Source organism: Oenanthe melanoleuca, chromosome 6 (genome assembly GCF_029582105.1).
Source record: "Oenanthe melanoleuca isolate GR-GAL-2019-014 chromosome 6, OMel1.0, whole genome shotgun sequence".
In the NCBI taxonomy this organism is placed as follows: domain Eukaryota; kingdom Metazoa; phylum Chordata; class Aves; order Passeriformes; family Muscicapidae; genus Oenanthe; species Oenanthe melanoleuca.
In genome coordinates this window covers 19,592,713-19,608,160 of record NC_079340.1, presented here as the reverse complement: position 1 = coordinate 19,608,160, position 15,448 = coordinate 19,592,713, and the positions used below count along the sequence as shown (strand labels likewise).

At 34.9% G+C, this 15,448-nt stretch overlaps 1 protein-coding gene across 3 annotated transcripts in view; it reads right to left on the bottom strand.

The window, feature by feature from the left end:
- Nucleotides 1-2,852: 2,852 nt before the first annotated feature.
- The window catches only part of MYOF (myoferlin), a 64,262-nt gene continuing 51,666 nt past the window's right edge, over nt 2,853-15,448 (bottom strand). For 2 of the 3 annotated variants that reach the window (XM_056495068.1, XM_056495069.1), the window contains 16 exons: nt 13,090-13,101; nt 12,185-12,283; nt 11,443-11,568; nt 10,525-10,680; nt 10,325-10,416; nt 9,207-9,377; nt 8,543-8,691; nt 8,174-8,313; nt 7,814-7,902; nt 7,637-7,732; nt 6,926-7,067; nt 6,531-6,630; nt 5,476-5,669; nt 4,164-4,273; nt 3,694-3,841; nt 2,853-3,255 (listed from right to left, as the gene is read on the bottom strand). In XM_056495068.1, coding sequence (XP_056351043.1) covers nt 3,220-3,255; nt 3,694-3,841; nt 4,164-4,273; nt 5,476-5,669; nt 6,531-6,630; nt 6,926-7,067; nt 7,637-7,732; nt 7,814-7,902; nt 8,174-8,313; nt 8,543-8,691; nt 9,207-9,377; nt 10,325-10,416; nt 10,525-10,680; nt 11,443-11,568; nt 12,185-12,283; nt 13,090-13,101 — 1,860 coding nt within the window. In that variant the 3' untranslated portion in view covers nt 2,853-3,219. Of the gene's footprint in view, nt 3,256-3,693; nt 3,842-4,163; nt 4,274-5,475; nt 5,670-6,530; nt 6,631-6,925; nt 7,068-7,636; nt 7,733-7,813; nt 7,903-8,173; nt 8,314-8,542; nt 8,692-9,206; nt 9,378-10,324; nt 10,417-10,524; nt 10,681-11,442; nt 11,569-12,184; nt 12,284-13,089; nt 13,102-15,448 lie in introns of those variants that run through there. The other variant, XM_056495070.1, reaches the window with a different exon arrangement.

Here is a 15,448-nt window from a genome sequence, read left to right as displayed (position 1 = left end):
ACAGTAAAGGTTACAAGGGAAATAAATTTTTTAAAGGGTAACCCTTTTTCAAAGGGTGGATAAAATGCATAATTCTTTTTTTTTTTTTTTTTTTTTTTTATATGAATTTTAAAATCAGTTGATAGTTTTCCATTAAAGATTTGTCTTTCTAATTCAGGTCCCTGTCTGTATACATGACATGGTAGCTCTGAGCAATGGCAAATACTGTGTAAAATTGACACAAGATGCAGCTCTGAATGCTGCCATTTCACACTTTAGTACTACTTTCGAGCTGCTAAATAGATATTTAAGCATGTAGGGGCAGGGAGGGGCTACAACAGCATAGAGGTCAGTAAGGACCAGGTTTGGAGTCACTTTGTATGTAACAGGTAGGTCCCAAATGTGCTTAGAGCTGTGTTTTTCAAATACCCTTAGAAGCCATAGACTTGATGGGACTGTTTTTCCTTGACTATTAAATGTATTTTGTTCATCTCCATATGTGAGATGTATTTAGGGTAGGTATAAAGCAGAAGTACTGGAAAGCCTTTGTGAACACACACGAGACCTGGGATGTCATCTTGTGGTTGTTCAAAGAAATGCAAGAACAGCTTGTAAGTGTGCCTGAGTTTACTGCCTCTTTACACTAAACCTGGTGCAAGTTTCTTCAAATATTTTATCTTGAATTACACAATGGCTCTTTCTTTGTAAAATACATGACAGTAACTGTTAACTTCCTTTCAGCCCAAGCCAGTGATCACGATTTGGGGTGACTGCATCAAGCACTGGTAGGAAGTCAGATGCTGCTTGGATAGCTGAGTGCATCAGAGAGCCACTGGTGTTTGAACATATGTGATGGCAGAGGCAGGAGGCTCTGACATACTGCTCCTAGTCACCCATTTTTTGTTATAAGCACTTTCAGTTTAGCTTTTTTCCTGGCTGTTCCAGCTGGCTGGCAAAACAAACTCACAGGAGGAGGAATTCCCAGGCTTAAGTAATTTCATGTAATAAGGAGTGGTATTAGGCACATCTATGTTCTGCCCTCTTTTCTGTGGCCTCACAGGCCGTTTATCTCAGCTGCTGGTAAATGGAATTGGTTCAGAGCTGGACTGGCCAAAGTGAACATCCCAGTCATGGGTGCACAGTAAGAGCAGCACCAAGTTGTTCTCGACACAGGGCTAAATCTTTGGTAACTGTTCCAGCTAGACAAAAACCCGTTGCATGTTGCAGTCATGCACAGCAGCTGCACCAGGGATTACAGATTTGATTAGCACTGTATGTAAATATAAATGATCACCTTTTCCTTCCTGTGAAGATGTGCTGTCTTTTGTTTGTTACTGGGGCAGGCTGGCAGACAGAATGGCTTCTCAGACTTTTCAGTTATGTTTTTAATAGCACTGCCTAATGGATCAAGCCTATACATGCTTGAACAAAATGGCATCTGGAAGAGGGTGAACTCCACTCAGAAGGGCAGTACCTGCCACTCTTCAAATGCTCTGTGAAGAGGCTTGCTTGGATCTCTGCTCCATGCTCTTTGAAGTTAAATGCTTTCTAATTACAACCCTTAGAAGCAACAGAATTTCTCGTCTTGCATGAAAATAAGTTTGCTGTGATTTTTACTGTTTGTCAGATTTTTTATGGCATTGATTGAGACAGATTTTAATAGTGGATGATCAAACAGTAGCTCATGCAAATTGCTGGTTATTTCTGGAGTGCTATTTCATCATTAGTGGAGGGACCATCCATCTGGAGAGTGATTAGTTCCAGCTCTAAGCTCTCATTCAAGGGTTAAGATGCTTGAGAGTTTCTTAACAACAAAAAAGTAAGGGTGGTGTTATGTTTTTGACGTGGTCACTGCTGCTTGTTCCACTCTAGCCACTGGGACTTCACATGATGGAAGCTATTTAATGTTTCACCTTTACCCTAACTCCTCTAACAGAATAAGGTTCCTTTTGGCCAACAAGTACAAGCTTATTATTTTACAGTAATGTGTTATAAGAAACTGTTAAGTATGTCAGTAAATACAATGACGGAAGTTTTTAAAGACTAATTTTTCTAGTTATTTTTGATATCTTTTTAAAGCTAACTGAAGTCTTTATCCAGTTAAAAATGTGACAATCACACCAAATGCTGATTTCAGGTTCTGCTGCAGATTTCCTTTATTTCAAGAACCAGAGCATGTTCAGAGGTGCTTCTTTGTCAGCCTTCCATAAAGGTGAGATAGAACCACAGACTATAACCTGATTTTTAGTGCAGATTATATTTTACTCTACTTTGGGAGAGGAGATTGAGGCAAAATGAGATACTTCCCATGTGCAGATCAGAATTCAAACAAGGGTTGATTCTAGGTCATGTATCCTCCTGTGCTGTGATTCATGATCATCTCTAAATACAAGGAATATAGTGAAATTTCCTATTTAATGAATAAATTAATGAGAACTTTGTGCCGAAGTATTTCCTTATTCTTCACTGTGCAGATAACAGTAAAATACCTTAAATTCCAGGTCTGTGACATTACATCCTCTGATAGACATTACACAAGTCCTAATATATTGTAGTTTTGTAACAGTTGAAGAAAACTGGAAACTTATATTTTACTTGTGGATAAGTTTATTTAAAATTTTATAATTATACTTAAAAAACCCAACATATAATCCATTTCTATGTTTATGAACTTGTCAGGATACATTTATAGTGTTGTCAAGTCTACAGCATCGCAAATAAGAATTTTAAGCAGTATGATGATGAATAAGAACTTTGGAACTGGAAACAATGTACAACCCTTTGGCTGCACTGTGATGTTTCGCTGGTAGATGTAATTGTAAGTAGTGACTGCTTTCTTTAATTTAAAATGCAGTTTAAACTGTGCCCAACGAAAAGGATTCTCAAAAGGAATTATCCATTAAAAATAGATAGCAATAGCAGGCAGCTCCTCTGAGTGATTCTTATGAAAAATCCACTTTAAAAGAAAAGTCAGAACTTTACCATATATAGATACCACTGAGGTTAAAAAAAAAAAAAAAAAAAAAAAAAAAAGGCGGTTGTGGGTTATTCCTTGTTTTTAAAAAACATCTTCCATGACCTCTTGAACCTTGGCTAACCTTATTGAAAATCTTAATTATCTATTTTACCATTCTAAATACAAGCAGATACAAAGGATGGAGAACCTTGCTGATTTTGGTCCACAGCCTGGGGCGAAATTTCAGCAGTATTTAAAAAAAGGTGAGGTAAAAAAAATCTTCCTTAAACTGGTTTCACGATCTTCATTGACAAATAATTCTGTTGGGGAGGTGAAAGGAAACAAGAGGTAAAATGATGTACACAAAATACTTCAGTGTAGTTTTGAAAAAGAGATTAAAATGGATCAAAATATATTTAGGGTGCAGTAATTTCAGTTAAAATACAGTGAAAACTGGTAATTTTTTCAGACTGATGTAGACTCTAGGCCAACTATTAGCTATTTTAATTGTATAGGTTATTAACTCTTCTAAAGCAATTCCTTGTTCTATCTTTAGTTAATTGGTTAGTTTTAACCTAAATTTTAATTGTTTCTCAATAAAAACCAGTTGAATTTTTTTACAGCTATAAAAATGTAATCCCTATCTCCTGCTAAAACAGAGGTGATGGACTCTGTCTGTGTCAGGAGTGTATCCTGTCGATGACACCTGTCTAAGCTCATGCCACAGCTGAGGAACAGAAACATTCAGAAATTCTTACCGGCAGGGAATAGAGGAGCACTGCTGCAAACAGGAGGAGAATCAGCAAGATGATAAGGCCTATGAAGAGCCATTTATACCTGCGCCACACAATAAATTTCATGGTCTTGCAGGGATTTGTAAACCAAAGGAAGGAAGTATCTGGCCGGCTGCATTTTAGAAGAAGTAAGTGTTATTTATACTCTACAACCAGAGAATACTTAAGCATGAGATTATAACACTTTGAAACATACTGGTCTGGAGGTTGAAGAAAGCAGACAGTTTTGAAATGCAAGGTAGCAGCTGCAGTAAACATGTGCTATTAGTACTGAAACCACCTTGCATTTAATCCTAATGCTTGCAGGAGGAAACAAGATTGGTTTCTATAAATGGAGTTTTGCAAAGGATAACTGATGATTAATATATTACTGCATGCATCAGAGTAGCTAGATACTGTGTATTTCTACAGCTAGTGGGATAAAAATATCTTACTTTGGTAGATCTAGTTTGGGGTTCATGTTGGGTTCATCCCTTCCTTTACCAGCTGGCCTTTCCTCAGCTTCTTTTTCATTGACAACTTCCAATGTCATTTCAACTTTACCCTTCAGAAAAAAGTGGCACGAGACAAGCATTTTATTGAAATTGCACTAATAGGACTTGCTTGGTACTTATACAGAAGTTGTTAACAGCTCATGGTGCACATCCGTGTTTCCAATTTCCTCCTCAAAATATACTGATTTCTGTACTATGACAGTGTCACAACAGAGTATCAGGAAAAGACACATAGAAAAAACCAAATCACTGGACATAAAATTGTTCTGCTAATTCATCTGTAGTTCTAAGCTATAATTTTTTTTCCAATTTAGCAAAACAAAAACAGTTCTTCTCTTCTTTCAAGAGCAAGCTAAAGACTGCATATTTTCCAAATGACCATGCATCTAATTTTTCATATTGCTGTGGCTTGTAAATGTTTCTGAATATTTTTTCCTCATTTATTGAATTCCAATAATAAGGTTTTAAGGCAAAAATATTAGAAAGAAGAAGACACCTTTGAAAGGCTCAATATTCTCCAAATGATAAATACACATTTATATTTCTGTAGAACAAATTAGAATGCTTTCAGTCTTCTGACTGCATACATAATCACAAAGCTAGTCTGGATTCTCAATACAGCAATTTTGTTTGCTGCGTACAAAAATTCTTTGGATTTAAACATTTTCCGTTGATCTTTAATGCATTTGGGATGTCTCTGATGTTCTGAGCAATAAAGTGATAAACTAAGAATTACACAATCCTTTAAGGGGGAAACTACTTCTAAGATCACCAAGTCTACCTTGTCATCTACACCATGGCACTAAGTGCCATGTCCAGTCCTTTCCTGAACACCTCTAAGGATGGTGACTCCACCACCTCCCTGTGCAGCCATTCCAATGATTAACACCCCTTTCTGTGAAGAAATTGTTCTTGATGTCCAAGCCAAATCTCCCCTAGCACAGCTTGAGGCTATGCATTCACTCACACAACTTCATCAGCTGCTTTGGCAAGATAGCATGACTCAACCTGGCACCACAGTCTTTCAAGTTAAACAAAATCAGCAGCAAACTACATAAATGAAATATTAAACTCACATTTTAATACAAAAAATTGTTGCTGGACCAAATTCCTGAACTTGTGCATGGAATATCCTATTTCCCCTGTGTCCATTAACTGAAAGCTAACAGGTAAGTGGGAGACTCTTTACAGTCTTTCTTTGTAATTTGAAAAGTAAGGTGAGCATTTCTTTTAAATGAATTCATAACCTTACCGCTAAAATACGGGAGCCATCCTTTTCAACATAGCATGGCCACCATCCTTTCATGGATTTCTGTTCAAAGAGAGAGGCAGTCCTGGGAGCCTTCTGAGAACTGTCTGCCTTGTATTCTGGAATCATGTCTATATTGCACTTCTCAGGAACTTTTGCTGGAATGATTGTTTTATGTAAATCAAGTTCCACAAAGCCTAGGAGGCAGATACAAAAGTAAACACTGCATATCACAACCAACCATACAGCACAGCAGCTCAACATCAACCCTTGCTATCTCAAAACATATACATACAGAAAATACAGGAAAGGCAATCAACAGACACATTATATTTTTGTTTGTCTAAAGATGTTGTGAGGCAGGGAAGTGGGACACATTGTGTTTAATCCCCTCTTGCTGGTACTGATAAGCTTGATTTCACAAGCTTGACTCCCCTTTCTTTAATGCAAGATTGTTTGGTTTTTTTAATAGAAGGGTTTTTTTCTCCACACATCTAAATGAAAGATGGCCAAATACAGCAATGCAATAAGTAATTTCTGACAGTTAAATGCATAATTTAGCAAGCTTTAATGATGGTTATAAATCAACTACTTGTTTTCAGATTTTGAGACCTATATAGTATGTAAGCTAAAGACTTTGGAGCAGAGAATCCTGTGCAGAGCAGTATCTCTAGAAAAGGTAGAGATTAATAACAGTGAAGTAGATTGCTTAAACCTAAATTACATGCTATTGTCAACACTCTTATTTAGAACTGAAGTGCCCTTGTTTAAGTAATTTTACTTAAAGAAAGAAGCAAAGTAAATTTTCATGCACATTATCATTTCATGTGCCTTCTGAAAAGGTTTACCTGAATGAAAAGTATCTTGGTTTACTTGCCAGTAGGCCTTTACTGGGTGAATACTTATTCATTCAGTAAGTCTGTACTGTGAAGGAAAGCTGGAGTATATTTCTATGCTCAGTGTCTCACTGTAAATGCAATCCTTATGTGAAAATTTAAATTTTTTACTTTGATATCCTGCTTTGAGACAACAGTAACTATTTTCATTCAAAATCTTACCCAGATAGTCATCCAAGGAGAACTTGTCATTATCCCATATTTGAATGATCAGTTTAGGTGGGATTCTGAATTCTGTCTTGTCAAGACTCCAAAAGTGTTCCTAAAATTTTAAAAAATAAATACAAAGCACCTTTAAAAATTACTTATGGAAATTCAAAGGTGGGGTGAATTTTGGGGTTGGTGGAAGTATTAAAAGATCTGATCTTGCCCTGCTAAAAGCAGACTGCTGTTGTTGCCAGCATGTTGTTCCTGGCCCAAAGGCAAAATGAATTCACAACAGCAGTGTGAGAAAGTATATGGAACTGAGCCAAATTGTCTCTTTCAATATGTAGATACAAATTACCAGGTTAACAAGAATCTGTATTCTAGGCATTGAAATCTTTAGAAATACTTACCTTTTTGGAAACTAAACAGAGTTGCTCTGCTGGGAGATAGTCAAAAGGAAAAACAAATCTCCAGTTAAAGTTCCCTTCGCCGTCTAATGATCGGTAGTGAACATCAGTTTTCTGCTTATTTTCTTCATTGCCAGGCATCCATCTGAAAATATGGAGAGATGTGTCTGGTGTTTGCAGTGGGACTACACTGGTGCCTGTTTGTGCTGGAACTGTGTCATTAAGGGGTTACAGACAAGCTGTAAAAATTGCTCACAGAGGGCTGGAGAATTTTTCACGCCCCTTTGCAGTTTGGTTCCAATTTTGCACTGTAAATAGGAACATCTGAACTGAATTTCTGATCTAAGACCAGTGCTGTATCAGAGGTGAGTTCTTTTTTAGTGAGAAATTAGATCTGCCTGGTAGTATATTTCTCTGGTTTCTATTGCTTTTTTAATATTAAGACTAGGGAATGTAAAAGTTAAGAATCCAAGTTATGCAGCACCAAAGCTAACTCTCTGCCTTTTCAGTTGCTGTCCATCTCAAGAGATGAAATTCTGGGATCTTTCATCACACATTAACTGGTTGTGCTTTATCTTATAACACTTCTCTACTTCTCTAAGGATAGCATTTGACTTGACTGAACCAAATAATATTTTAAACCCAAGGTCAAGGTATTCCCAGGACATTCTGAATGTTATTAATTTTAAGTGTTACACGAAAGAATGCTCTTACCCCTTCACATAAATGTCACTCATTTCTTCTCCTGTGATGCTCTTTTCATCCAGAAGGACATCTTTGGTGTTCCAGATGATCACACGCAAGATATACCTAAGAGAGATGTTTGAGTCAAGAGATTTGGATTGCTTTGGCAAGGCTGCCAGAGGTTATGTGGTATCTGTGGATACTCACTTCTTGGCTTTTCGGGGAGTGATGTTGAATGGAGGGCCTGGCGGTCCTAAGCTTTTGGGGAAAACGTCCACCCACATCTGCAGCTTTCCCTGTAGCAGTGAAGAAGATGGGTGAAGGATTATTTGTTGCATATAGGCCCCTTAATTTTTCAGATAAGTTTTCTGGTTTCTACAGAAACTTTCTTTAAAAAGATGTGTTTTATTATGTTTCTAGATTAACCTGCTTTACATTTTAAGCCAAGCAATAATGATTTGTAGCCATCTTCCCCTGAGAGATAACACACCATTAACAACATGACATGAATTCTGGAATACTCAATTTCTGCTTTTGAGAAACCGTAACCAATGTACTTCACCATACCTGGGAGATGTTGGGCTGGAAAGTGCTATATAAGGTTCTTGTTTCCACATGTTCAGGTACCAAACCCTGGGTTCTGAGGATATGAAGGGCTAACCGCTCTTCACCTGGACCAAGATGCTGATGCAAGATTTTGTTAGCCTCTGAAATAAAAGAAATAGGGGAAAAACAGGGGCTTGTGAACTGGAATTTGCATTTGAACTTAAAAAAAAAAAAAATTAAATCCAGATATTTAAAATTGAGCATGAAAGTGTGTTCAACTTGGGAGAAAAATCAAATATATTTTTCTAGTATTCCATAAATAGCTGGAAAGTTTTATATTTTGTCAAGGTGAATTTAAGACATACATATAAAATAAGTGAACCAACTCACCAGCTTCCTCCAAAGTATAGGCTCGACCCCCGTAGTTAATCTTTCTGCCATTGTCAGAGAGGACAGGAGGAGCATAGCCTTTAAACCTGGCTACATTTTGCAATAACTGGGTGGGTTTTAGTTGATCACGCCAGGTATTCACACCTGAACTTTTATGAAAGCAAAAGAAACATATCCTTAAATTATTCACTATTCAGGGCATTTACACATCATGTAAAACACGTTTATTAAACTAGCTCAGAAGGAGCAGCACTGCAACTGCCTAGATTGAGGGCTCTGGAGCTTGATACAGGACATAATTTTTATCAGCTCAGTTACCTTCCAAGACAGAGTGTTTTTTTCTTTATGTATCAAAATAATTTACACTCACAGATATTTATTTAATGCTTTCATATTTACTTGCAACAGCAGGTCAGAAAAATTCTGTTAAGTGTGAGTTCTCTGGACAGAAATAACATACATTACTGTATTAAGAAAATATTCTGGTTTTCATGAAGGCTGTTCTGAAGATTTACAGCTTCACTTGGAATTTAGATGATAGAACAAGCACAACAAATACCCTTGAGAAGCCACAGCATTGTTTTTTAACCACAGAATTAAGGTTTTTTAGAGGTTGGATACTAGGTCTTACAGATTAAAATTTGCAACAGACAAAATTACTTACATCCAGTACTGCTGGGGGATGCCACAGTGAGCTCCATAACGAGAAAGGAATCTGTTTTCCAGATCAATTATGGTTTCACCCACTTTTTCATCACGAGTCAATGTGTCATAATCATAGACTGAAATTTTCAGATCCTTTTCTTGAGGCAAGAAGCAGCTGAGTTCATACATTCTAAATATAAAAATTTCCTGTTAGAACTATTGCTCTTTTGAGAAATATTTCTTATTTTTAAACTTAAAAATACAAATTGAAGAAAGCACTTACTAGTTTATTTTTGAGGAATAGCTTTTAGAATGTATTAAAAGGATGCTTCCAGTGCTGAAAAATCTAGCAGCAGTTATCTTTCATGCTCCAATTTCTATTTACACTTTTAAAATGATTTCATTTTTACTCCTTTGGATATTACCTCCTTCCTTTCTGCACAATGTATTACTTAGATGTTTTCTGTGCATCAGTTTGAATTTGGACTAAGGAAGGCAGACGCTTTGTGTCTGTAATCAAGTATCTTTGCTGTCTATTTCTTTGCATAATCTGAAAAATTGAAAACCTGTAGCCATAATTGAAAATTATGCTTTTCAAACCCTTTATAATCCTTCTATTCCTCCTCTCTGAACTTTCTAAGTTATCAAAATTCTCCTACAACTCCAAACCAGACCCAGAATTTCATAGTAATTGGGCAAAGATGTAACTTTTCACTCCTAACTAGTTTTTTTTATTCATATATTTCAATGGTGTCATTAACCTTTGATAGAAAGTCCAAAGTGTACTGGGAATGCATGCTAAGCTGATTGCTTGTGAGATCCATCTAGTTTTCAGAGTTAAAACTTCTTCCATATTCCATAAGCATATCTAACACCGCTGGTTTTAAGATATAAATATTGTTTTACTTTGTGCAATTTACCCACATGACAAAGAAAATCTATGGATTAGCCAAACACCTGTGTTTTCCAATGATTTCAATCATTAGAATAACTGAATGCCTTATGCAATTTTACTCACAATTAACTGTCAGTATATAACTGTGAATAGAGCACTGAATATTTCAAGGAATGGTTTACCTTAAAAATTGGAAAACATTCTAAAATACAGTAAATTGAAAATACAAAAAAGTATGTTACCTGCCAAAGATTGGGTTGAGGGTATTAGGCACATAATGATCTCTGTCTTCAATTACTTTTTTACTTAGAGATATTTTTATGTAAGGATCACACTATTTAAAATAAGAAAAAAGAATATTGTTAAGAAACAGTTCTCCAGGCTAACTTTATTGAAAGCACAGTAGAGCAGTGAGCTGACAGGCAGATGCAAAGAGCCTCACCAGCCCGTTGTTGTCCTGGGGCTGGAGCTGCAGGGCTCGGACGATGTAGATCCTCACGATGCACTCCTGGGGGCCGCTGTCCGGCAGCTCCCGGAACTGCCGGGGAGGGGCGGGGATAGCGGGATCCTCCGGCAATGCATAGATCTTAAACGATCCCTAAAAACAGCACAGAGACCTGGTCAAGGTCAATGTACAAAAGGCACTCTGCTAAGCCTGGTTTTTCTTATTTATCCTACACGTACACACTCTGTTTTATGTAGGAATAGCAAAATTATAGCCTGATCCAAAGTGACTTAGGAGTCTTTTGTTTTAGTGGGTTTATAGTGGGATTATAAGACTAAAAAGACAAGTTTATATCCTTTGCCAATTTAATTCAAGTGAGCTGTTTTGATGTCAACACAACTACTCAGTTTTTCTCCAGTGAAAAATATGTAACAAATACTTTGTATTTTTTTCTCTCTTCAAAAATATCATTTAAGATTTGGAGGTTTTTTGATTGGTTGGTTGGTTGGTTTTATCTACATTAGCATTATTTTAATCTAGAAAACACATAGAAACACAGAAGTAGTACAAAATACCTTTTCCAAAATAATTTAAAAAATGTGCTTTTTGGAATTTTAGTCCTGTTTGAGAGGTTATCTGGGAACGTTCTTTCCAATATTAATGGGGAGGGTTACATTAGCAGGAATTCTATTTATTCTCAATTAACATGTAGCACATCCAGTGTGAGCAATGTGTAGCTGTACTTTCCTTGAAAAAGATGGGCCTGTAGCTAAGTATTTATGAATACCTATTGCCCCTGCTAATGCACACATCCATATTTAAGCTGAAATGCTCACATATAGATCTACTTAAATTACCACTTACATAAAAAGACTGCAACCAGCAATTGTGTGTTGCCCATCATTTGAAATTTACCTTGAATTCCCCGACCACTGATGGATCATCACTCTCCTCAGATTTCCCTCTGTATAGTTTAAACGTATCACAGAAATCTGTTAAGTTATTGAATTCAGGTACTTTTTCCAATTCACAGTCATACACCTTAAAAAAAGAAAAAAGGAAAATTTAGCAATTACCATATATATCAGCTCCACCATAGTGGCACTGCAAAGTATTTTATGTTAGAATATTTTAGGGAACCAAAGTTTTTGGAACTATTTTTATATCTAAGTGGGAGCAAATGCAATGTTTTGGAAAACAAGTGATAAAGCTTCATCTAGGCTTGGATGAAACCAGCATGTCATAAGCTTATCTTTACTTTCCTTATTAGCTGTATTAGATAAGAAATGGAAGTAGTCTCACTTCAAATTTTAGCCAACAAACAGTAAAAGTACTGATTTGCTGTGCTCATACTTAATGTGTATGTTTACTTAGGATCTGCCTGGCGCCCAAGGAAGTCAAGAGTAAAATTCCCTTTGATTGAAGGCGAGATTAAATTATTAATACATCTCATAGTAATTATAGTTCAGTAGAAGAGAAGCCAAGATATCTTCTTAAAAACCTTCATTTAATCACATGAATTAGTAAAAAAACCTTTATAGAAAATCATGTATAGTTAAATTTTGCAGAGCATTAAAAAAAAGGGGGGGACAGTTTTGATAAGGTCTTGGGCCTATAAACTCTGAAATATGTTAACTTATTTTATCCTGAGGAATACCTTTAAAGTGTCATATCCTTTTTTAATGTACTGTCCACATTTTTCATGTTCTCCTATTGAAGCATAAAATTTGCTCCACCAGTCAACAATTTCTTCCTCCTTAAAGAAAAGCAAATAAAAAAAGCTTTTATTGGGAAATAAAGCCTCTCTCTTGTCATACTGTACAGCAGAAATAATGAACAATTAAGCACAGTAATAAATACTATACTCTAAAACTTATTATCAGTTAGGTAATATTAAAGCTTTATCTGAAAGACATTTAGAATATAATAATTAAGGCAGCATGTCACCTAGATACTAGCAATCTATACATTCAACTAATATATTATTTCTATGGGGTTTTATCTATTTTTATTAAGTCTGATAATCACTGTTTAAGTAAGTGCTATTATCTGTATTCAGGGTATATAATATATATATATAAAATATTTATTTTATATTTATATTATTTATTTATAATTATTTATATATATATATATATAATATATAAAATATATTAAAAATATAATTATTTACTCCTGAAAATAAACTTCCAATGGTAATAAAGAGCATTCATTCTCTATGAATGAACAGAATGAGTACTATTCATCCACTGTGTAAATATGAATTTCTTTTTTTTAAGATTCTTTGGATTTACAGAGAATCTTAAAGTATTATGCAGATCATTAAAGGTGAGGGTTTGTTTGGGCTGTTTTGGGTTTGTTGGGGTTTTTTTATCTATAGGGCTTTCTATTTCAGTCTTGCATATTTTTCCTAAATTTACCATGTTACAAGTTCACTGTAGGTTTTATATAAAAAACTTTCAGAGATTACTGTTCTCACTCACATACTTAAATAGTAGGCAGTATTGATATATTCAATTGGTGAAAGCAATGTGTAGATTTTTTTGAAGTAGTATACATTACCTTTTCTGTGAGCTGCTCAGGAGAATCAAGTCATAAAAAAAGAGCAAAATAAAAGCAATGGTAAGGACATGATTTGTAGAATTATATACAGTTAAACAGGCTTTAAATGTTTAGGAATTTGTATATAGTAGGTGTGAAAAGTAAGTTACTAATATTAATAATTTAGAAATGCTTTTGAAAAATACTCACACACCATATGTTTAACTTGATTGGTTTTTTTGTGCTGTCAGAAAAGCAGAATGTTCTAGATATTGAATTGGAGCATGCATATATATTTACACACACACATACACATTTTAGAAAGTGGGTTTTCAGGACTGTGAGACATTATTACCCTGCTTTGTTCTTCACAGAACAAAAAAAGCCAAAAAATTGTGCCTATGGATTTATCCATATAAGTGTAAAAACAATGTGCACAATCCAAAATGCTTCACCTTGGTAAATCACAGGTACCGTAATTACGACCCACTAGTCCATTAAGAGTAAGCACCATGCATCCCATTTGGAAGCTATGATTAGCAAGTGTCATTTCTGCTACTTTTTACACATTATGCCTTTTGTTTTCATTTAAAAGCATTAGCAATGAATTTTTGTGCAAAGCAGAAGTATGCAATACATTTTATGAATACCAGCCAAATGCATCGATAGGTCAGGACATCACTCAGGTATATCATTCTCCTTTACTCCCATTTCTGTTATCTTACGTAATTATTTCACTGGGATGTTCAGGTCTATCATATTTTACTAGTCTTGTCTAACTTCAAATCATAAATCCAGCATATTCTTATCAGATTTGCATGGGACTGTCATTTTCTAAAGACAGTTGGAGTGATTTTTTTTGTGGAAACGTCATTAGTGATTTGCAAAACTTACTGGCAGAATTCATGAGGTAATTTTGAATAGTTTGCCATATTTAAATTTCCCTTTGTTTAAATGCTGGTTTGTAATGTTGACAATGCAAATGTTAGCCTGCATAATTATGCAATTATAATTTAATGACCAAATTTAAAACCTTTTCACAAAATATACTGTGTAGAACTCTGAATCTTTCATCAAAACTTAATGTTGGAAGAGTTTAAGTCAGGGGTTATATTTTGGTTATATTGTATTTTTTTCCCTTGATATACCTCCAAATGTCTCTTCAAGTAATGCACTTGGTAGTTATGGGAAGAAGTAGTTAAGAAGAAAAATAAATCAAAACCTTAAGACCTTCTTTAAAAATTCCCAGAGCAAATAATAGTCTTCAATACTCAGATATTATTATTATTACCAAAAGTTGTAATCAGGATGTGCTTACAGATTGCCAAAACACAGAATAAAATGCCATATAAGTTAGAGATTTTGGAGTGAAATATTCGCATGGTAAAACAAATATAACGTTACTGTCCTTTTAAAATGTACCCAGTAACTTCACTGTAGATTATTATGCATTAAGTTGTCAGGACATTAACATTTACCTATTATTTTTTGAAAAATCTGAAATTATGGGAAAAAAAATCTAAGAGATGCAGTGGATTGCTAGAAAAGTCAGAGGTAGAATTTTTTAACAGTAATTTCATTTTCCAAGAAGTTAACTTCTAAACAAAGTTTAAATATTAATAGCATAGTGAAGTAATTCCTGTTTATTTTTTTGCTTTTATTGCACAGATTCTAAGCAGGTCGACACACAAAAGAAGTGTTTAGTAGTTCATACATATTGTATATTCATAGTAAGATTTCAGAACAAGGATACTTGAATATAACTAATCCTACAGGACTTGTGAGCATCATCTCCTCCAAAATCTCTCTCTGGTAGAACTGCCAAGAGAAGAACCCCCTCAAGGCCCCAAGGGTTAACATTCCTGGTCACCTGCATGCATCAGTCTGGTACATACATGCACTGTGGTTGGAGAAGCCATTTTGCTGAGTGCTGTTGACATACTGCTTAAACACTGGAAATTGGAATGTAATTGATGAAATTTTGGCATTTTGTGTCCTCAGGGCATTTTGTGTCTGCATAGCACTTACACTTTCCACAGTTTTAATTATTTCATTTCAGATTGTTCTGAGTTTTCATTCCTCTAGTATGTATGCTTTCACTGTATCTAATGTTATGACATTATATATATATATATAAAATGTATAAGATAAATATTATATATTATATTATTTATAATATATATATTAAAACATATATATAATGTATCTAATTTGCCTTGGATGATGTCAAACTAAAAGAAACTGTGTTTCTGCTTATGTAGCCTTTTAAATTTTCCATTTTTAGTTACAGAAATAGAATCAATTTTATTGGTGACTTTGAAGTGCTAAGTATTTTTTATTTTCTAAATGTTTTTCCTTACAATTTTAAAATAAAATAATA